Genomic DNA, 24,351 nt, shown 5'->3' with positions numbered 1-24,351 from the left:
ATTTGGCGTCTTTAAACATTTCTGTTTTTTATTCATAAACATACATAATTTTTTTCTTACAGATAACTTTCTAATATTTTTCGATTGAACTGAAGCATCATGTACAATTAAATAAAGCTACCAAATAGCAACCTTATTTTTAAAAATTATTGAGTAAATCTGCTTGGAATTTGTCTTGCTTGTACGTCAGCTTAAAACCATCGTCATGTCGGCGTCAAAGTCGTCATTTTTCCATACAAAGCTTGATCCTGTTTTACAATAACAAAAACGTAAGCAAAAGCGAAAGTCACAATATGAGGGGAATGGTTATGAAACACCTTAAACTTCAAAAGAACAAACAGGGACGCAAAGATTTATTTTGGAAGGTCCACGACCGGGCACAATCTTCTGCTTTGAGTTTATAACTGCGTAACCAGAACATTTCTATTGATACGTTGCTTCGCACTGCCAAGTTTTTAAGATATTAGCTAGCGATGCCGGTCCACTTATAACCTCAGAGGCAACACAATTGTGGACCTTCCGAAAGTAAATTCAACAAAATATGGCCTTAAATCGTGGAGATATACTGCATCGAAACTGTGGAACTCTATACCAGACGACACAAGGAAAATAAGAACTTACACGATTTTTAAAACGAACCTAAGAACATTAAATCTTACGGGACTTTAACCGAGTAGTTTGTCAATTTTTATTATTGCTATTTTACTATTTTTAATAATATTTTAATTTTTTTCTAATTTGTAAATTTTAAATTTTTATATTTTTAATCTTAGTTAGACAATATTGTAATTCGTAGTTATTCTTAATTATAGCTTAATTCATTTTAATACACTTCCAAGAAGTTTTTATTTTTCTATTTTGTATTTTTATTTCGTGGCGCACCTGAAAACTAGCTTTTTAGCTAAGTGTTGCAGACCACGTTAAATAAAGATTGTATTGTATTGTGCCAAAAAGTGAACAAAAACATACAACAAAGAACTTTGTCAAGCTTCTTATGCGTTGTAAATGGAATATTCAAATCCACTACAATTCCAGTTCCGGTGGATTTGCGAGTCAACTTTTTTCGAAGTAAATGTTTGACTCATTACCAGGGACAAGTCTGAACATACAGTGCACGCGTGAAATTGGGAGGGAGAAGTTTGGTTTCTCATATAAACGGGCCCAAACTAGGATTATCGGATTATGATACCTTTAGCTATTAATATTAATAATGTTTTATCTAAACGAGGAGCAAAAACCTAAAATTTTGCGACATTTGACCAGATTCCATCGACAGCAACCTTAAATACTTAACAGTGATCAACACCCAATTCTCCCTTACAGACAGGAGACACTGAAGAAAAAAGTTAAATGATCAACTCGGATAAATTGCCTCAATGTACCGCAAAATCCAAGAGAATCTCAACAGGGCAGTCACCAATTACATTTAATAATAATAATAATAATAATAATAATAATAATAATAATAATAATAATAATAATAATAATAATAATAATAATAATAATAATAATAATAATAATAATAATAACGGGAATAATAACGGGAATTTCCAGTGGGATCTTCCACAAGGTGGCTCTTCTTGATCCCACTGATTCCAGATCGAATTGGAATTTGGAAGTGTTGGTTTTTGTGGAGGGAGGAAAACCGGAGAACCCGGAGAAAAACCCTCGGAGCAAGGATGAGAACCAACAACAAACTCAACCCACATTATGGTTCCGGGCCGGAATCGAACCCGGGCCACATTGGTGGGAGGCGAGCGCTCTCACCACTGCGCCATCCCTGCGCCATCCCTGCGCCATTTGCTAAAACAAAACCAAAGGAATGTTAAAGCCACCCGCTGTGGCGCCAATCAGAACAAACCAAGTGACTGGTGCCGAGAGCGCGTATTCTTAGAACTGGTGGTACTGTCAGGAAAACATGCAAGTTTTCACAATGGCGGGAAAAACCCGTACCCGGTGCCAAAAGTGGGAAATCCTGGACTGGTGGCTTGGGCGGGGAAACATGAAAGGGGAAAACCCCTTAGCTGATGCCAAAGGGCGGGAAAAACCTGTAGCCGGTGTCAAGGGCGGGAAAACTTGGAACTGGTGGCAAGGGCGGGAAAACATGTGACTTGTCGCAAAGGGGGGTAAAAACCTGTAGCCGGTGCCAAGAGCGGGAAAACTTGGAACTCGTGGCAAGGATCGGAAAACATATGACTTGTCGCAGGGGCGGGAAAACCCTTAGCTGATGCCAAGAGCGGGAAAACACAGAACAGGTCAGGTAGCAGGGGAAAGAATGTAATTTGTCCCAAGGGCAGGAAATACCCGTAACCGGCGTCAAGAGTGGGAACTATGTGACTGATGTCAAACGCAAGAAAATATGCGAATCGTGCCAATCGTGCGGCAGGCGAGAAACCCGGTGCACTTGACTTGAAGTTGTGTGCAGTGCCTTTTTCCCGCAAGGGCGCGGCACTCGTGTAATAAAGTTATAAGGGAGTGTGCTAAAACAGTTTAAAGGCTCGTGTCAAGCGCATATTCAGAGTTTACGAGAAAACGATGCATACCTTGTTTGAAACAATATTAGCTTAACGTTTTTTAACCTGATGGTCCAAGACACCTTCTATCCTGAAATTTATTCACCTGTTTTTTTTTTTGCGTTTGTTATACGTGTAATATATCTGCCTATCGCATGATCAAATGTACTTTATTCAACAAGGCGCATCCATGCTTTTCTGGAATGCCTTTTAGCCTTTTAAGCGGTAGGGCATTTCGCGGTTATGCGACAAATGCAGATCTGAGGGACTGGCACTCCGGTTATCCTGAATAGCTCTCCGGTGAGCCTGTTTAAGGGTAGCTCTCAATAATGGTAATGTGAACACGATATATATTTAAAACGTCTGCAGTCTGCATTTGTCGCACCCCGGGTATTCCGCAGTCATCTCGTATTTTTAAAAATCCCTACCTTCTTGCTTACTGATGGCTTCACTTTCTGAAAGGCTGCAGAAAAATGCCTCTGCCCTACCCCCAGGGGGCTTTGCTCCAGAGGAAGCTGGTTCTCGATGGACACGTGACACGTGGAGCGTACGTTTATGCATTCTCGTAAAGCCGCCATACAAGCTTCGCGAACGAGTGCTGCGAGATCAGCTCCCCTGCAAAGACAGACTTGTAATTAGTGAAATGTCACTATATAGTGAAATTCAAATAAAGGATCCGAGAAGCCAGATCAAATAACAGATAGGAACTGGCGCGGTTTCCATAAAGCAATTCAGAAAAATATTGATGCTAGCCCATCGCAAGTCACACTCAGCATTTGGCAAAAAACAAAACAAAAAAAACTCAAACCAATTTCTTGTACCCATTGATCATGTTGATACTCATGGGTGCATGTAGCGAGGCACTGTCAAAGCAAAATGCCCTGTATTTAAAACCTAATAAAACCAATAACACATTTCAGTGAACTCGGCCAGGGCTCATACCAAGACCTTTCAATCTGAAGTCAAACGCGCCAACCATTAGGGCACTGCAACCCTTATTGTTACAACAAATTTTATGTAAAATGGTGCTGGCTAACTACTGGGTGAAAAACATGGGAGGACGCACAATGTTACAACACAATCTGAAGTTAATCGCTGAGAAAGTAAAAAATACTCAAACTGATTGTCCGCTATAAGCACGGAAACACACTTTCAATTTGTTGAAATTTTATGCAAGTACAGTGCACCTTTTTTGTTTTGTATTCTGGCAATATATTGCTGTTAAAATCTAACGTAGAATACCGAGGGTTACACACAGCAACAGATACTTACGATAAACCTTCACATTTTTCATCACGTGCGAGATCTTTGATACTAACATCAGGCAACAGGACTGGTTTCTTGCCGTCCTAAAAGAGCGACAGTGAAATACAATGAAAAAATTACTCAGTGACATTAAGAAAATCCTTCCTTAATTTTTTAAGTCGCCTCAAATTTAACACTTAGGTAGGGCGAGGAGACCTCCAAGACACCACCAGGCTTATAGAGGAGGCCACCTTTGTTAGCAATATGTTAGTGATTTAGTTGTCGATGTGCGGCTAGGTCAATTCAGTCTCCTTTCATCAAAAATTCAATCAAGTACTACGTGACTGCGTGATGCAGTTAAATGTGTGTGTTCATTGACATAATGTGATTTGCGCGATGCAGTCGTTGTGTCACCCACAAATGACCACTGCTCACCATTAGAGTTCTCAGTAGCTCAGTGGTTAGAGCGTCCGACTAGTGTACGGAATGTCATGGGTTCGAGTCCCATCTGTGAACTCAGAATTTTTTTCTGAGTTCTTCCTCTCCACGCATCAATCCATTATTATTTATTCATTTTTTCTTAAAAGTAGAAAAACTAGTCGAACCAGTGATCGATATTGGGAGAGAATTCCAAATTTTAGGACCCTCACAATACCAATATTCTCGAGAGCTTATATTATAAGTCTCTTATCATCCTCTTTAACTTTAGTCATTCCCACTTTCTAATAAGTCCCTACTTGAAATAGTGGACACTACAGATGCCTCCGCTGTTAATCATTTTTTTTCTTTTTCTTTTTTTTTTTCAGCACATCCGTTACTACAGTCAATCAAGATGGAGCGATACTGTTCTACAAAATAAAACCATTATACTGGCCTTCCTATGATCTAGGTATATTTCTAATGTAGACGATAAAAGCGAAATAGAGAGTCACAAAAAATAACTGTCGTTCTAACTGACCGCCGGTGCGTTTACACTTACCGGATACAAACACTTGGACGGGATTTTTACAATTCGAAAGGCAGTGTGAACCGGAACCGCAGATGAGAATTTTATTAATTTATTTAAGTACTTTTAAGTTTTTTTTTAACCCATCGAGCATTTAAACCCCATATGTCTGAAAAACACCTCTGCTCGCCTATCTGAACGCAAGTCCCAGACTACTGCCGTGAATTATTTTACATCCGTTGTCCTACACACCTTGGTGAGTGTTCGTAAAATGTCCTCCCTGTCTTCAGTGTTCGGTAGACCAACAAACAGCACTTTATCGAGCCTACCAGGTCTTAGTACAGCGGGATCGATAATATCTACGAAAAGAAGCATAAGTGAGGCAGAGTGACCAAGTGGTTTAGGGCGCTGATGTTGTAATCCAGTGGTCTCGGATTCAAACCCTCCCCCCTGTCACTAGCTGGATTTGTTCTCCGTCGTCCCGAGTTCAAATCCTCTGTCACGCTTTGTAAATAGCCAACTGGTCTGCCTCCTGCTAGTTGGGATTTTTAACCATGTTAAGTTTATTTAAAATACTTGTTTCCTTTGTTTCAGTGGCATGCCTGTAAACTAGCCGTCCAGAAAAGTTATAAAGCTAAGAAAAACCCTAAACTGCATGACAACTATAAACAACATTTACATTTCTAAAATCTCCCTTTTTTTACCCGCTGTTCTTTCCATGATAGTTCTAAAATCTTGGTTGTTTATCAAACCAAAAGAATTTCTAAGGGTTAAGAGGAAAACTCAGGGCACCCAAAGTATACAGAGGCCTTTAGTCAGTTCAAAATCACTTTTTGACCTGCAGTATCGCAAGATTGTCTTCTTCCATAAAAACGGTCGGTTAAGTCTTCCTAAGCGTGCGGGGTTATAGAAACGCTTGAAGAAGTTACGCCATGTAATCCGTCTCAATCGTCTCCAATCTAAACAATCCTTGCTATAATGCGATTTCTCGACCGCTGGTCAAGGAGGACAAGGCCTCTGAGTATGAGAATGACGAGTTGGTTATTCTTGCCTCTGGTTATTTTTCTTAGTTAGTTAACTATTAATTAGAGGTCAGGGCTCGAGACTAACGGTAGCCAACTAGCCAAAGGCTAGTAAAAATGCAGTTTTCGCTAATAGATTTTGGACTTTCACTAGCCAAAATGGCTAGTGAAAAAATCAGGCATAAGTGGCAAGAAACCGCATTTATTAAAATCGTCTCTCAGAGAATAATTATAACTAACAAGTAAACTGTTGAAATTATAGAATGTGAAGCTTTAAACAAAATTCTAGTTGACAAAAACGCATGTACATGTACAATTTTTTATAGTGAAGAACAAAGCCCAATTTTTAAGGGGAAAAAACGTGAAGATTTAAGGAACATTTTACGGCTAAAGGTTTAAACATTATCGGACATTGTTTTCACCCCCTCCCCCCCACCCCCACCGTAAAAAAGAACTATGCTTAAAATTGTGGCTAGTAGAAAATCAGTTTTGGCTAGTGAAATCAAAGCTGTCACTAGCCACTTGGCTAGTTAGCCAAAAAGTTAGTCTCGAGCCCTGGAGGTTTCCGTCGATTTGAAGGCATTTGACTGAAAAATCGTGAAATGGCTCCTGTAACTCACCTGGTCGGTTTGTGGCTCCCATGATAAACACTTGTTTTCTTGCCTCCAGTCCATCCATCTCCGTTAGCACCTGATTTACAACTCGTACGCTTACACTTGACTTGAAAGGAATGAAACATGAAAATTAGCTTTTTTATTATCAAAACGTGATATGCTGAATAGCTGTTAGCCACGATTTACCATGATGAGTATTTGTGAGACGGGAACCAAGTCGTTTAACCGCGGCCGCCATGAGTAATTACTAGAAAGTTTCATCAACCGGAAGAAGATTTTATTCTTTCCATGAAATGTGAACTGCTTTCATCCCCCCCCCCACCCCACCCCCATGATTTCCATGCCATCCCCACTCATGTTTCAAATGTAACTAAGTACGATGGAAAAGCAAACAAAGTCACATTTGGCCTTACACTTTCAAGACTTACGACTGCTGAGAGGTTGTGGCGAAGAAAACTCAGCACAATTCAAACACAGATGTAGTCATTCCTCAGAACACTAACGGTCTAAAACCATCAGTACAAATGAATGCGAATAAATGACTGTTTTCTGTTGGCACCTATCGGTACCCGACATAACACTGAAATGTTATGTGGGCTTTACAAATGCCATTTGGACAATTGACATTATTTATAGTTTATACGATAGTACAGAGACAAACAAAATGGATGTTTTTCCAAAACGCTGCATGGCAAATGAGTGTTTTCATTCTGCCGGCCTTTTGTGTGTTGTATAATGGTTTTTCTTCGTTCGAACAAAGAAGGCGAAGAGGAAATTTTCTAAGCCTGCGAGAAAGGTTGCCAAGTAACAATGACGTACAACTAAGCTGACGTGACAATTTTCGGTGTACTCGGGACTGTTCGTACAAGATTCTGATTGGATAATAAGAACGGAAAACTCTTCTCGTGAATCTTCGGGTTTCCCACAAGGCTTTATTTAAAACATCTCCCGACCTACACTTTTCACTTGACTGAAAAAGTTACTTGGCTTTCGCACGACAACTCTTGGCTACAACATGGACCTCAAAATTCTAGGCTACTCTCCGAGCATCAAACTTAGCGTCCTTTTTTGCCAATTTTACTTCACTTGATGCCTGGAAGAGACAAAATATTTTTTTCTTGTAGCAACAGATTTGTACAGCTCTAAAAGAAGGTTTTATAAAAGAGCGACAGCAAGTTACCTCCGCGCTGTCCGATCTCCTGGGACAGAGTGCATCCAGTTCATCAAAGAAAATCACACAGGGTGCAGAATTCCTTGCTCTTTGGAACACTTGTCTGACGGCTCTCTCACTCTCACCTACATACTGAAATACAAAACCAAAATAGAGCATCATTTAACAAGTCTTTCACTGTCAAAAGCAGTTAGGAACACTTTCTCACACACAACTGGGAGCAATGCCAAGCCGAACTCGCAGTTTTCTTGTTGCCGTTCGCCATTACCTGACCTTTTTGTGTGTTTCTCTGCTATATTCTCGGTTTTATCTATCGCTTCACGTCCGAAGATCGAAAGGACATCGTACAATGGGAAAGGACAAGTCCAGTTCGCGTAGTTCGCGTAGTTCCCGTGCTCTTCGCAGGTTGGAACCGTACAATAACAGCCCGAGCTCTCGCTCATCAAAAGATCGCGATTCTGGCGCAACCAACAGTCGCGAGAATTCTCAGAGCTCGCCTGATCAGCCTCCTGAATGGGCAAAACAACTGCTAGAGCAACAGAAGGCAAATGAGGCCGAGCTTAAGCGTATCAAGGGCGAATTGGCGAGCTCAAAAAGGTTTATTCAAACGTGAATGTTGTCATGATTCAGAACACCAACAGTTTTAAACCGTCAGTACTTATGAAGATGAACCAATGACTGTTTTCTGTCGGCACCTATCGGTACCCGACACAACACTGAAATGTTATGTGGGCTTTACAAATGCCGTTCGAACATCTTTAGTCTAGCTATAAAATGGAGAAAATATGTAACCGGCGACAAGGGCAGAAAAACACGTCACTGTTGCCAGACGCGGGAAATCACGGAACCATCGACAAGCGCGGTAGAACTTGTAAATGATGCAAAAGAGCGCTGGCAAGAAACATATCCGTCAGCAAGAGAGGGAAAACATGAAACACACAGCAAGTAAGCAAGTGCTGAAAAAATGACGTTGTTTTGCCTTTGTTCGTGGCTGGCAAAGAAGAAAAGTACTTCATCTGCACTCTGAACGCTTAACACTTAATTATAGTTTCGACATTTTTATATTCAAACTATCTCGAGTTGACCCACCATATTTAGAAGTTCCGGCCCTTTCACTGAGATGAAGTTTATGCCAGACTCGTTAGCTATCGCCTGAAAAAGAAGACAAAAATAAAACAGTTACTTTTCTAACTATGCTCATAACCCGTAAATATGCACTACCAGAAAATTGGTTGAAAGTACATGCATCATACGGCAGAAACGAACCGGACGGACGGACGGACAACAATCGCGGCACGGGTGTATTGCTTCCTAATAATATTTATTTTGAAAAACCTCTTTTTGAGTACCTTGGCCAGAAGGGTTTTTCCACAGCCTGGAGGTCCAGCCAATAGAATACCAGGAGGGTGGGTAAGGCCAAAAGCTTGGAATTCTTCTGGGTATTTCACTGGAGCCTAAAAGACATACAAGTCATAAAAATAACATGATACATCAGTCTCTATACGACAAATGCCACACAGACCAGCTATAAATGTCTAAGTAACATGTAACATACGCAACTAAGGTAGACCACTAGACTTCGAACTGCCTCTGCATGTACTTTCCCAAAACGTTTAAAGAAAGTGAAGTCTGCCGTTTCAATCTTTGCGGAGATAGATGACTCGGCGCCCACCTGTAAGAGTAAACTGCCCGAAACTAACCAACCTGGCCAGGACTTGACACACTAAACATGTCTCCCAATACATGCAGTGTTTGCTAGAGACTATGTTTACACAAAATATCATAGCCAGTACACAGTTGAGGAAACAAGTGCGTTTTTGGCGGATCGTCGTTGAAAGACTCAATCAGAAAATAGTGCGAGTGTTTGACTGTAAAGTTGGGCTGGTGTGTCAATACCGTGGCACTTCCCTCCAAATGTGTTAAACTAGCACTTGTTCTTCTTTCTGTGTTACGTACATCATGCATTTCCTCAATACTCAACAAACGAAATTTACCAGTATAGCCATGGTGAGTTCTTCCCTAACATCTTTGAGTGCTCCGACATCTTCCCACGTCACACCAGGGATGGTAGCAAAGCCTTCTCTCTTAGCGGATGGTTGAACTATCAACAGAGCCGCCTAACATGTGAGAAATATTTTAGAAATAAAAAACGTCTTCAGTAATTTCTTTACACAGTGAAACACAAAAGTGATTCAATAGTTAAGAGTATCTGAAGATACCCCCAACTTAAAATTAACAATACCAAGAATTGTGGGCAAGCAATGCGTGCAGCAAAAGCTGAATTGTTTTTAGGTCTTACTCTAGCAGCATTTTTTTTTACCTGCTCTATTTATGTATTGTTTTTAAATCCAATGGTCAGGACTTTTTCAAGAGGAATAAGCCTACAAATGCAGGCATAAGCGCTGCAAGCATTTTTTTGATAGTTAGTTTTATTCAGACAAAAACAGTACACTATGCTAATTACAATTTACTCAAGAACAATACGCTATGGGCTTCCCATCCTCGTTCCCAGGGTCTTTCTCTTCCTGCCCCCAAGAGCAAGAGAAGAGAGACCCAGGTTTGGTCTGGTCACGTGTCTGCTAGATTCTAGCAGATTACAAATAAACAACATGGGGGAGGGGCAGATAAGGGTCGTGTTTGTCACTACTGAGTATAGGGGAGAGCGGAAAGTGTTGGGGCATGGAGAGAGAGACTCTGGGTACGAGGTTGTGTGGCTTCTAATTACATTTACAGTATACTGCAATTAACTTATTATTATAATACTCTGCTTAACAATGCGATGCAGTGCAAATTTAATGGTAATAGCATGTGACTGCCAGGAAGATATAAAATTTCAATAACTTTAGTGCAAATTGGCATTTTAAATGAGAAATAAGCTACATGCACTGCAGGATTACAAGTTTAAATGTGTATAAGATTCATCATTTATCAATTAATAGAAAAAAAAATAACTCATGCAGTACCTTGAAGTCGTCCATGCTAATGCATAGCTTTTGTAGTTCATCTTCTGTTAGCGGAGACTGGTCTTTTAGCCACTCAACAACTGCAACATTAAAAAATCTGGTAAATTATCAAATAGGTGATGATCCTACTATTGAGGAAAGAAATTATGTCGTTTGAAACTGCAAATGAAGGAGACTTCACAGCCAATGGCCAGCTGAATTATTTTGGTATTGACAAACCCAAAATAAGACCTTCTCCAATGCATAACTAGTTACTACACAGACTATTCGTAGAAACTCAGCCGTGTTCTATTGGAAATCCACAGATCAGAATGGTTCTTTTGTTGTTTTCAATTTGCTGATAGTACACGATTGTGCATGAGTTGCTCTTTAAAGGACTATTTTTTCGTGATTTTTGACTTGAAAGTACTGCAATCCTTTAAAGTTTCTTCTCAAACTCATTAATAATTCATAAAGCTAACATAATGAAAATCATTACCGTGACGGTGGTTTGGATACCCGATCTTAATTAGCATAGATTTTTACGATTTTATTTCTCCGTTTACTCCTTGGTGTTTATTTCGATTGAGAAGATATATCAAGCACTCGAGACAGTGTTTCATCGGCTATCCAAACACCTCAAATTTCGTTAAAAATACTCCGCTGCGCGTCGTATTTTCAACTCTATTCTCGGTGTTTGGATATCCTGATGAAACACTGCCTCTCGTGTTTGATATATTACTTCCAAAACAATTAGACTACTCGCCCTCGTTTTCTGTGAGCGAATAGTCAACTTGGCTGCCCTTCATTGACTATTCGCTTGCAGAAAACTTGGGTTCATAGTCTAATTGTTAAATATAAGGGCAGGACACCACACCTCACAAAGATATACATACCACTAAATGATCTGGGAACTCTGTTCAAGTGCTCCTTTGTATCATCACAAGATTCTGTTTGTTCACTAGTTTGGTTGACAACTTCTTCATTAGCACATGTGTTTTGGGAATTCCTTTCAAGCTCTTGAAATATCCTGTCAAGATACAGTTGTTTAAGTTTCAAATTTAAGCCATTCATAAACTCATTAATAATTCATCACGCTAAAACAACAAAAAATTATAACCGTGAAGGAGGTTTGTATACCCGGTCTTAATAAGCATAGATTTTTACCATATTATACCTCTGTTTACTTCTTAGTTTTTGTTTTGATTGAGAAGATATTTCAAACATTTGAGACAGTGTTTCATCGGCTATCCAAACACCTCCAATTTTGTCAAAAATACTCCGCCGCACGTCGTATTTTCAACTCTCTTTGAGTGTTTGGATATCCCAATGAAACACTGCCTCTCATGTTCGATATATTACTTCACAAATTACCTAAATCACACAAGTTACAGACAATGAATAGTGTCATATTGCCTTCCAAATGTAAGACATGGCAACCGTTCGACCTGACCATGCTGCAATAATTGAGTTTAGTTACTGTCTAATCATGGTCACAGAGTCCTTGTGCAAACCTTGTTTTGCCTATAAACTAATCAGGGATAAGATGAATTTGTTGAAATAATCAGCCCTGAAGTCTGGATTTTAAACTTGGTGCATGAAGTACTTGTTAAGCCACCTGGGGGGGGGGGGGTACTTGATCCCTCAAATAACCTATATGGGTATCTGCCGCCCAACGGGGTTGTGATTTTGGGCTCTCAATCTAAAATGGCATAATGGTATTTATTTTAGAGACAATTTCTAGAATGGGGTATGATATTTTGAACGCACCAGAGTTTCAAATAATCAGCAGCCGAAACAGGGTGTTAAAAAATAAAACTGTTTCTAGAATGGGGTATCATTTTGGATGCAAATTCTTCCCAAAACGGGGTGCTACTTTGGGTCTCCGGGCAGCACATACCCATCTAAAATATACCTGAGACCCCCCCTCCCCCCCCCCAAAAAAAAAAAACACACTACCGGTATGTCTTGTGAGTTAACAGACTTGTAAGGTAATTTGTAACAGACCTGTTTACTGCTATCAAGGCTGCTTCTCGTGTTAGCGACATGAGATCTGCACCCACAAACCCAGGAGTAAGACGAGCCAACATGGCAAAAGGAAACTCATCTTCTAGTCTTAACTTCTGGCACAGAACTCTCAGAATCCTACAGAAGAATAAAATGTTAGCACTACTTGGTAAAAGTACCTGATTCCAAATGATAGATTACATGAAATTTGTAAAGAATAAATAGTTTTTATTTTTCTGTTAATTTACTACTTCCTATGTACCAGGCATTTGTTACCTTGCTTGTTGAAGATTATTTTGGTGAGTGTTTGAAAAGGTCAATTTTTTTATGGACCTTTCAATTTGTTTGTAAGTGGTAAAGTGTAACTTTAACATTAAGTTCAGGCGTGATAATGCTTATTAATTACTCTAACCTTTCTCTAGCCTTTTCATCAGGTATACCCATTGAGATTTCCCTGTCAAACCGACCAGCACGTCGCAGGGCAGGGTCAAGTGAGTCAGGCCTGTTGGTTGCTCCTATAACCAATACATGAGCATCTGGATTGCTGTTCAGGTCTACAATGTAAAGAATACCATCAGCCAAGATGTGAACTTTATCACATTTTAATCGAACATACATACATAAACTTTATTTGAATTCGGATTGTAAATAGCATGGTGCTAGTATCTCCAAATGACATCCACTAATCTTAGGTATAAAATAGAAAAACTAACTGACATAAATCAACAGGCTCGTCAATGTTGCAGCAACGTGGAATAACACTGTTTCTACAAAGCCCTTCCAACATAAAAACTTTAAATTCTTAAAAACATATATACAAATGCCTTTGAAAACTTGATCTGTTAACTGTTAAATGCAACAGCTCAAGTATCAACACTTAATGGTTTGAATGCCAATACTTAGGTTTTGAAATGAATGTTCATCTGTCAAAGTTATTGGAGCACAGTCTTATTTAGTTATAAAATGAGCGCTCAGCAAACATTGTTTGTTATACCAAGCACAGCAAAAATAGGCTCCTATAACGCGCAGCATATGTTGTTTGTGTGAATGCATGTAAAGGTGTGACCCAAGAAGACCACTCCCAGTGTAAAAAGAAAATGGATTTTCGAGCTTGCCCCATTATATGCTAACCCGAAGGTCTTTATACAGCGTCTCTACTTCATTTGCCAAGTAAAAAGTCCAAAAAATGATACTTGCCCATCCGGCAACGGATAAGAAAAGAAAATCCACTACCCTAGACTATCAGACAGGGCTTTCTTTGCACACAGATTCCACATCACTACCTCACTGAATAATTCTTATAATGTCTTTTTTAAAATAATGTCATCACAACAAAATCAAATTTTATTATCAACTTCCACTGACCATCCATGCATGTAAGAAGCTGTGAGACAATTCTTCTCTCCATGTCTTTGGAAGCTGTTTCTCTCTTAGGTGTAATGGAATCTATTTCATCAAGAAACACCACACATGGAGCATGGGCCTAAGGAACAAAAGAACAATCCGACAATAACTCTGATTGTTGACTTTGCTTTAACTTGCTATAACATAATGTTATTAATAAACAAGCAGCCCGAGCGCTTTATCAAGTTTAAACTCAAGTTATCAAGTTTCTCAGACTTGAGAAAGCACGAACTGTGAGTTTATTAATTTTATATTACTACTGTAATGATTCGATTTAGCGCCCAGCTCAAGGGAGGGTGCTTATTCGAAACAGGGCGCTCATTTGGGACAGAGCGCTTATTTAATTTTTTGAGAAACAACCAAATTTTCACAGCAAAACTTTAATAAATATCAAAAAAGCTAACAGTAAAAGAAACTGTAACAGTAACAAATTGTTGAAAGTTCAGTTTCTTTAAAATAATTGTTCATTTTAGTAGTAAATATACACATGTATGGTACAGTGAATGTTCATGAGTTTATAAGAATGGGGGCGCTTATTAGAATGGGGGACCACGTGCTTATTGGAAGGAGGGCACTTAATCGAATCATTACAGTATCACTATCAAAACAGGGTTGTATAATGACCACATCTTGTAAATATGGAACACTCTGTACAGGGAACCTTCAAATGTAGGTGCTTCCTTACCACAGCTCGTGAAAACAGTTCTCTGACTTTCTGTTCTGATTCTCCTGACACTCCTGAAACAATCTCTGTGGCAGCAAGTTTGATAAATGGCATTTCCAACTCCTATAGCAAAAGGTTTGATATGCAATGTAAGATAAACTGTCCCCAAACACGATAATTTAGTAGCACTGTAATGCTATAAATACACAATATATTTTGACACTTGTAACTTTTTATCCTTTTGTTTCGCCTTTTTGAATTTTGCTACAGTATATCTAGTAAAATGTGTGGTTCCAGAAAATATCCATACCAAACCATGGATGGTCATTGGGAATTCCAAAGGGGTGGGGGATTTCACAGGCAAAATTTTCTAAGAAAAGTATCAAGTTAAACTGCCATTTTCCAAAGGGGTGGGGGTTCAAACCAAAACACCATCTTTTAGGGGGGGGGGGGTTATGGGTATTTTCTGGAACTACACAATCCATGTGAACATACCCCAGCAATAGCATGAGCCAACAGGGTCTTGCCACAGCCAGGAGGACCATGAAGGAGGAACCCTCTGGGCGGGGTCACCCCAAGTGTGCGAAACACTTCTGGGTGCTTCATGTGAACCAGCAGTTTACAAACTTGTTCCACAGTATCGTCACAGCCTCCAATGTCTGAAAATTTTACTGATGACTGAGCTGGCTCAAACTCTGACAAAAATAAATAACACACATCTTATCAAATTATGTTACATAAGAGATGCATGCTGGCCAAATGGTTTGTAAATTGGATTTTGAAGCTTTGTCTTGGTTGTTGTGTTGAGATTTTTAGCAAGACACTTAAATCTCACAGTGCCTCCCTCAGCTCTTTTCCAGGAGGTCCCCAGGGGGGAGGGTGCTCCCTACAGTGGACTATACAAGGCTTCACCTGAAAATGGTGCCTTTTTCAGGCAGTAGGCATGCAAAAGGGAAAAGATTTTACAAATTGAAGTAATTTATACGATCATAAAAGCAGGGAAAACTGTCGTTTAGGTATTAAAGGCCCTTGCAAAATATCTTAAACAGGTTATTGAAGTAAAAATTAAAAAAAGAGATGGGGTATCCTTTCTGTGGTATGTGAAAGGGGTAACATTTTTCTATCAAAAGTGTACCTTTTCTGTCGATGACAGTGAATGAAAGAGTATGGGTTTAGACCTTGGCTTTAAACAATTAGTTGTTCAAATGTATTTGACAATTCCCATTGTGTTGAGATGGGAGGAGGGGTGGTAAAAGCCAACATTTAACACTTTCAGCCATAGTCCTTTCCTTTAAGGTTAATTTTAAATATTTGGTGGTATATTAAAACAATGTCCCATTACATGTATATACACAAGAGCTAAATTCAAACAACAATTTAAAAAATTCCATGTTTACCAGGATCTGCAGGTTGTTTTTCCTTTTCCTTGGTATTCTTCTCCAAGCTTTTCCTGGACTTCTTGGGTGTTGTCCCTGCTCTTTTCCCTTCTCCATCAGAAAGTCTTTTTCTTTTGCCACTTAGATTGGAAATTTTATTCTGAAACAAATGCACACATTTAATCAGTATAACCAATACATGACTCACCAGTAACTGTTTTTCAAAAACAGAACTTGTCTAATAACTAAAAGAGTCATGCAAGGTTAAAGTTAAGTCTGCTATCAAGCCTAGTGGCCCATCAGGCCAGAGCTTATCCCTGTTTCTGTAGTATGAAGTGAATAGGAGTAATTCTACTTGGCCTGTGATGCAACGGGGAAAAAAAAAAAAACCGACCCCCCGGGCAACGTTACCTAGACGATTGCAAGGTTACCCCAAAATCCTGTATTAAATTCGCTGGATCCATTTATACTCCTCAGTGGAGCATAACAATGTGAGAGTAAAGTAACAATGCACTTAAAGTGCATTGTTCAAGATCACTACTCACTGGTCCTGGCCAGGGCGCGAGCCTGGACCACTGGCTCAAACCTGTGTTCCAACACACTAAACTCACCACAACCCTTTTTTTTTTTTTCCCCTTTTCCCCCTTTTTAAAAAAACTCCCCCCATCGCCGGGGCCAAACCCCCAAAAAAACCCCAAAAAAAAAAGCTTAACATGGAGGGTTGCCAACTGTCTATAAGTGCATTCCTACAGGAGGAGGATGTTTTCATGTGTTTCTGTTATTCTGTAAATTAAGTAAACTCAGGAGCCAGTAGAAAGTTGTCTTTAGTTAATAAAAGAAATAATGAAAATAATGTACATGTACTCACAGATAAGAGCCCAGGATTATTTTGAGATTTATTATCCTGTGTTGATAACTGGGGTTCACCAGAGCTGCCCATCATGTTTAGTGATCTCTCCTCATTTTGACACAATGTACTTGAACTTGCTAAATGATTTTGATCAATATGGAGACTGCCACCTTCTGGTGAGAGTGTATCTGTAAAGAAACAAGCACTTAACATAACAAATGAACATTTTGGACAACTGTGAGTATTAATTGGCTGATTGGGAGTTAATCTTCTTAACCCATTGATTAGAGTCAGATTACAGCCAATCAGTCTCTGAGCAACACAATCTAATCTTAACAATGTAATTGGAGATCTTCGTTATTTGTTTCACCTCAACCCTCCAAGTTTATTTTTTTCCTCAGTGGCCATTTGGCCACCAACTGCTCAAGTTTGGTCGCTAGTGAAAAAGTTTAGTCGCTAAATTAAGCTCACGCTTTCAATCCTTCTTCTCAATTTAAGTCGCCAGGCTGGCAACTTTGGTTCCAAATTTGTCGCCAGCTCCAAAATTTTAGTCGCCATGGTGACTAAAATGGTCTTAACTTGGAGGGTTGCACCTCCCAAGGTATTAAGGAGAAGCAAGATGTTTATCATTCTCAAAAATAATTATTAGAATTACAGCACTTAAAAGATAATTTTCCCAGAGCTGGTTGACAATAGTATGCTATAAATCAAATGCACAGTACATGTAGCAGATAATATTTTCTCAACTAGAAAAACAAAAACATTGAATGTGGATTCATTAATGCAGCTCTGAGCTGGTAGAAAAAAGTTTCACCATCTTTTTAATTTACATGTTAATATACCTGCTTTCTTTTCAATTGATTTAGAACAGTCTGCTTCTCCCTCATCTTCAGAAGTTTGCCGTGAACTTGTAGCCTTGTACATTGACTGCATGGACTGATTCATCATGTTAGTGTCCTGCAAAGGAAATTGATAACAAAGTTTACAAAGCCTTTTATGCACTTTTGCAAGACTCGCTACAAAAACTATCACTTTCAAATATTAAACTTCTCATGTTGCAGAATGCCGATTCCCTCTATGGTGTGTGCCTGCAGGGAATCACGGTAGTTGTGTTCATCGTTGCTATGTCTCGTGCGTGGTTTGATGAATACAACTACCATGATTCCCTGCAGGCGTGCGCCATAGAGGGAATTGGGCATTGGCCATAACATAGACATTGACAAAACTTTGCCATCTGTGCATTCAATTAATAGAAAACTACAGGCAAAGCACTTTTGTTAACTACCGGTATTCATGGCCTGAAATTTTTGCTCCATTTTGAGTGAGAATGTCTTCTCTTTATTACCTTATTCATTCGATTAAGCCGCCTACGCGCTATTAAATTTTTGGACCTTGAGGGTCGGCGCTCATTCGAGGTTGGGCGCTTATTAAATTTTTACCAATTTTAATTAGCAAGTAATATGTTTATTTTGCAAGAAAGAAATGTATAATATTTACTAAACGTGAAAGGTGTACGAAAGCTGAATTTTAAATGTTCATTGAAAGTTTCAGTAAAAAAATTAAAAAAACTCGGTCTTCGGGATAGTCTCTTGGGGGGGGGGTTTTTGTTTTTTTTTTTTTTTTTGTTTTTTTAGGGGGAATTTCTGGTTGATTGTTTCCCCCCCCCCCAAAAACGCCCCCCCTGGGAGTCTCTTAGTAGTACTAAAAGTCAATTTTAATCTCAACTTCAACAATAATCAAAATTCCTCTTGTGCCCTCATTTTAGGGGGGTGGGGGTGGGCGCTTATTCAAGGCTGGGCGCTTATTAACTTTTCTTACCTACAGGGTGGGCGCTTATTCAAGGTGGGCGCTTATTCGAGGTTGGGGGCTTAATCGAATAAATACGGTAATTACAACCATATATGAAGTATCCTGTCAGAACTCACTTGTATCTCCATTAATGGTTCATCTTCTAGAGACAATTCACTGTCGCTAGATAACTCTAAACCCTTATCATCGCTTCCTTTTTCATCGTCACTATCATCATCATTATTAAGATCTCTGAAAAGAAAAAGAACAAAATGCGCTAAACAATATTAGTTATACTGTAAGCAGTAATTACCATACATATCATGGAGGAAAACTCAGGTGCGATATTTGAACTGAAAATTACAGTTAGAAACTGTCTAAAAAAGTCTTCCTCAAAACTTAAGTTTGTATATTTTCTAAGAAATTATCACTTTCCTTCTGCCATCAAGACCTTTTGGAAACAATATCAAGAATTAGCACACAACTACAGATTCTCGTAATTTTGTAAAAGCTTTTGTACAGACAAGCGCATTTTACTGAGAACTTAAACACAAAGGCTATCAACAACTACATTTTCATACATCACTCATGCAAAATAAGAAAAATGCATACTATCTCAGGGTTTTCAAAACAGGCCAGAAACCACTGGAGTTCTGCTGGCTACTTGATTATATGTCACCGGTTACTCTGGTCATAGCAATCAACTTGCGACAAACAAGCTCGGTGTTGTCACATCCGCCTAATCTTCCAGTTGCTGACGCCTAATTCAAAACATCTTGAAACCCTCGCTTGTTCTGATCAAAAGTTTAACATTATTAATCCATATATTCTTTTCACTGTGAGATATCATTTTTGATGAGCTATATTTTGTTATAACATTTTCTTTTAGTACCTAAAATCAGGTGAGTTTTTCCTTTTTTGAAGAAACCTTTCCTCCAGTTCCTGTAGGTGCTTATCTTCTTCTCTCTCCTTAAAAATGGCATCGTAAACTGAAAAGGTGTACAAGTACGTAGAATTGTAAAAAGATTGGGAAACATATCTAAAATTATCATCATTATCATCATCATCATTATTATTATTGAAAGATTTAAAAAACCACATTCTGCAATCAATAATTCCATTGTTATTTAAAAGCCTACAACTACATGTACATCTTCACTTTTACCACTAAAAAAAAGTTAATCAGTAACTTAAACAACACTTAGAGTACTTAGAGCAGTTTGGTTTATCTGCAATGGTCTACTACTCTTGGAAAATAACAACTTCCTTATTACCCAGGCAGGTGTTTTTTTTTTTTTTTTTTTTTTTTTTTTTCATTTTTTCTCACAAATCACCGTCAGGGCTTAAAGACATGTGTAAGTTCCAGTCTGCACGCAATACAAGAGAAGCTGTCGTCGTTGAAAGTTTATAGCACTGATTCCATTATTTCTAGAGCGCTGAAATGGCATACAAACAAGCATGTCGTTCGTGGTAGACCCACACAAAGAGACGTTGAGCGATCTCGGAACTTGGAACGGGTCAGTCCTCAAGCCTTACGGCAAATTAATTTACGAGCGAACATTTATGAGTGAACCTATCGATTGAAACTCGTATTATACCAAATGAGCTATCAAATCTAGATCTTCAGAAACGTCATGGTATTAAATTTTTTTGACATTTTAAAAATAAATGGTTTATATACTTCTTTCATTAGTACTTTAAGTTTATTTCATCAATACACACCATGACTTGCGTTCCGACCACAGCAAAATATTATCTGTGAGAATTTCAAAGCATCGACTTTCTCCCGGTGAGAACTGAGAAGTGAGTTCTCGCTTGGGAACACTACCGAGATTTATTCACGCTGTGAAAAATTTGCTGGGATTTTTTTCTTGGCGGGATCTTGGCGAGAATATAATTCCCGGCAACATTCTTGCCGGGATCCGTGGTGGGAAATTCTGCTATCTTGCCGGGATCCCGGTCTCATCAAGATTCTTGGCGGGATCCCGACGTGCCAGGAATTTTTTCGTGGTCGGGAACCCGGTGGGATATCACCATCTTGCCGGGATCTTGGGATCCTGGTCTCTTTTTTACACGGGCAGTGTCGGATTTTAAGTGGGAAGTTATCCATTTCTCGAAGCGCTTGCGAGAGTTGTCATTAATAAAACCTTTCCTTCCTTCGTTATAACTAACAGAAAACTTCTTTCCTTCCGAGTACAAGTGCTTGCGAAACCGATTAAAACCATATTGAATTACACAATAGATGTCTGCACAACATGCGTTCTGTATGGAAACGCGAGACGACTTAAGAGCACGTTACGAGCCACCTAGTATGACTTCATAGATTACTAAATAAACAATCAGGATCAGGGATACTATTAACCAAATCAAAACAAGGGATCAGCCTGTAGTATAGGGGCGCTTACATTAAGTTTTCTTTTTTTCATTCTCAGTGTAACAACTAGCTACGACTGCCTGGGTACACGTAGTCAGGCGTTTAGTTAAAAATAGTTTCCAAAATATACATGTCCCCAAAAATACCTAGGCTCACAATTTAAACATTGAAGTAAACTTCTATCCATATGCTGCAGTTCTATTATCAACTTCACTTATTTTAGAACAGCTCAAAAGCACTTGACTGTGTAACATTTCCATTCCTCCACGCGACTTATGAATAATAATAATGTGTTTTTACCTTTCTCAACAGACAGCTTGAAGGCTCTTCTCTTTCTTCTAGAATACTCACTGTAAAAAAATTTAAATAACACATAAAATGGTATAAAGCACATGCACTGCATTAACTGCTGTCATTGATGAATTAAAAACTTTTTACCATAGAGTCACCTCATGTTATGCACCTATCAAATGAATGTATTGTTAGGCTGGAGGGTTGGGAGGCCATGGCATACAGGACCAGCTAAGACGTTTCTGTTCTACTGTTCTACTACTGGTATTTGTTGATGGCAAAAGAGTCACAACACAACTTCTTGAGCTACAAGACGTGAAGCCATATTTGCCTCACCATAATTCTTGTTGCTTCACTGTGACTGATGCATAGCACCCAGCAGGTGAATTATGCAATCACTCACCATATAACCCCTTTCATGAGAACCATGATGGCCTAATGGTTTGTGTGCCAGACTCTGGATTGAACGGTCAGTGTTTGAGCCTTGACTGGGGTCATTGTGTTGTGTTCTCTACTCTCACAACCCAGAAGTATAAATGGGAAGCTGTGAATTGCACAGGTAGCCCAAAACAGCTCCTAAAGGAGCCATCAACATATACGGAAGACCACATATGACAAATGTTGCGTAATACCTACAAAATTGTTATAAGATACCTTTTTTGGTTTGTATGGGAATTTAAATTAGGTACCCTATCTAAGGATACGATCGTAAAAAATAATTCAAAATAAAGGGAAAATATCCGATAAAATCGACTTACCTATCCTCTTCTATGTCATATGTGGTCTATATGTTGACAGCTCCTTTAGGAGCTTGGGCTACCTGTGGTTAATTGTGGGGGCAACCTGATGGAATGCTGGGGAGTAACCTGCAATGGACTAGCATCCCATCCAGGGGAGGGGGGGGGGACAGTACCTAGCTGCTTCATGCTACAGAATCCAGAGTTAAGCACTGAGAGCTATGAGCCTGTTGGGATTAATTTTAACACCAGCAGTAATTCATATTTATTTTATGGAAAAGATTGTGTCAAAATGAAAGGAGACAAGTTACCTGTATCTTGCCTGTAAATGGTTCACAAGCTCTTCAATATCTGGTTGGTGTCCTTTCCGAAACTGATTCAAGTACTGTTAAGGAATCAAGATAAAAAGATCAATAAATATTATTAAGATCCAGTGTCTTGTGTTCAATCAAACAGATGAAGCTGGAGATGCTGCTTCATGAAATATGTGAAATGTTTTTGGGCAGAATCACCTGCATTGTAGGAGCTACTGACAGTGGCAAAATCGCTATAAAAGCCCGGGGGGGGGGGGGGTACTCCGGGCTTGTAAATGACGGGGATGATCGAATGGAGGCAAAACTCATGACCCAAAAAAATCCCTAAGTCTTTTGACATTACCCAAAAAAATCCCCGGACCAAAAATAACCCCCCAAAAAATCCCTTGTCAAATTACCCCTAAATTGCCAGGAGGGGCAATAATATAACACAAAGAACGCTCGTTTTGTTTAAATACGCCATAAATACGCCAAGGCCGCGCCAAGGCACTTAAGTTCGTCTTTAATACACAAAAAAATCCCCTATCTAAATCAAGTCACCCAAAAAAATACTTGCCAAATTTTCCAACCCAAAAAAATCCCGGAAATCCGAAAATTTCAAACCCAAAAAAGATCCATCGATCATCCCCGTCACTTAAAATCCCGAGTACCCGCCCTGGATATAAAAGCAGGTCTGGATTTGAATACTGCCCACTGCGCACTTCACACTACTTTCACACTGACTCTGTATGCCCAGAAGAATAAATTGATATCAGTCATGTTCTCAGCTGGGCAGCCTGAGAAAAATGCTGGAGGGTTACATGTTCCTTTAAGATTAAGAGCCAGTCTGATAACCATTAAGGCTACATCATTACTGTCAGAAAATTGAATTATCTATCTAAATAAAGCTGTTGTTTCATTATGAGATTGTTATAAAAGGCAGTAAACTTCAATGAACAACGTTTGTGTACGAAACAACTTTAGACCAAATTAACAAATTAATCGCTTAACATAGTAAATAAAGACCACATACACAATGATTGGCAGTAAATGGGACTAAAGGTTGTTGGGTGCACCCTGGGGTAATATGAGGGTGGCAGCAACACACCCCATAAAGTGCATGCAATAAGGGTGGCAGCAACACACCCTAAAAAACTGAGAATTGCAGTAAGGGCGGCAGCAACACACCCTAGTGGCAGTACATAATAAAATGAGGGTGGCAGCAACACACCCTAGCAATGAGCAATGCAGTAAGGGTGGCAGCGACACACCCTGCAAGGTAATGGAGTGAGTAGAAGCTAAGGTGGGGCGAGGGCCCCACCCAGCCTGCTACGTGCAGGTAAAAGTAGCAGGTGTGCACCCAAGCCAGTAGTCCAGCTTTATTAATAAGGGAAGGGGGGCGGGGAAAATAGAGAACTTATGCGAAGTAAACTACAGTTGAGCTCTATAGTGCATGAGCACGCAATGTGAAACGAAATAGCACGCAACACACCTTAATAGGTACAAGCATAACTTGGTTTCGATTACGGTTGCTAACAATGAAGAGTTGTTTATCCGGATGCTAGACATCTGAAGGTCAGTTATTGTTGTAAGCTAAGATAAATAAAGCAGCTCTTACACAGAGCAGAGTCACGCAATTTTCCTTGTGCGAACTAAGTACTCGGAGTGTTTGTAAACAAATTAACTGTGAACGAAGACAAATAAAGGCTGCAATAAGCTCCATTAGTTAACTCTATTTTACAAGTAAAATTCACAATTATTTTCAGTCAGCTTAACCCAATATATAAGATGGACAGTTAAAACTTTTTAAGGCTAATTTACGGTGACTTTTCTTTTACGTTATAAGCCAAACGGTAACAAAATAGTGTTTTAACAAGTAGTTTTACCTCTTTTACTCGCGGAACAAGCCGTTTATCCAAGCTATAAGCGCCTTTCGGAAGTCTGTTGCTACTCTTTCGCCGCTCCTGTTTCTTCCGGCCCAAATCTCGCGCCATTCCGAACATTTTACACAAGTCTATCAATTAACCAACCTTCTTCTGTTTCAAGTAAAAGAAAATCACCACATCTCTTCGTGAAATGGACGTTTTTAAGGCTGATTTCTCGCTCAAAACACG

General features: G+C 39.3%; 1 protein-coding gene across 1 annotated transcript; it reads right to left on the bottom strand.

Annotated features, from left to right (window-relative positions):
• Positions 1-92: 92 nt before the first annotated feature.
• Positions 93-24,351, bottom strand: LOC144634756 (nuclear valosin-containing protein-like). Its single transcript, XM_078493775.1, has 24 exons — positions 24,124-24,351; positions 22,256-22,329; positions 21,217-21,266; positions 19,435-19,531; positions 18,680-18,794; positions 17,597-17,711; positions 16,773-16,942; positions 15,926-16,064; positions 15,024-15,223; positions 14,550-14,651; positions 13,826-13,943; positions 12,873-13,014; positions 12,461-12,598; positions 11,350-11,483; positions 10,475-10,554; positions 9,506-9,628; positions 8,861-8,965; positions 8,601-8,663; positions 7,521-7,643; positions 6,347-6,446; positions 4,957-5,063; positions 3,786-3,862; positions 2,942-3,128; positions 93-248 (listed from the first exon to the last, which is right to left on the bottom strand). The coding sequence occupies exons 1-24, from the start codon at positions 24,238-24,240 to the stop codon at positions 204-206; spliced, it is 2,721 nt and encodes a 906-aa protein (XP_078349901.1). The 5' UTR covers positions 24,241-24,351; the 3' UTR covers positions 93-203.

This window comes from Oculina patagonica, chromosome 13 (genome assembly GCF_052425735.1).
Source record: "Oculina patagonica isolate OP01 chromosome 13, crgOcupat, whole genome shotgun sequence".
Classification (NCBI taxonomy): Eukaryota; Metazoa; Cnidaria; class Anthozoa; order Scleractinia; family Oculinidae; genus Oculina; species Oculina patagonica.
The sequence above is the reverse complement of the archived record's forward strand: the minus strand, read 5'-3'. Positions and strand labels throughout refer to the sequence as shown.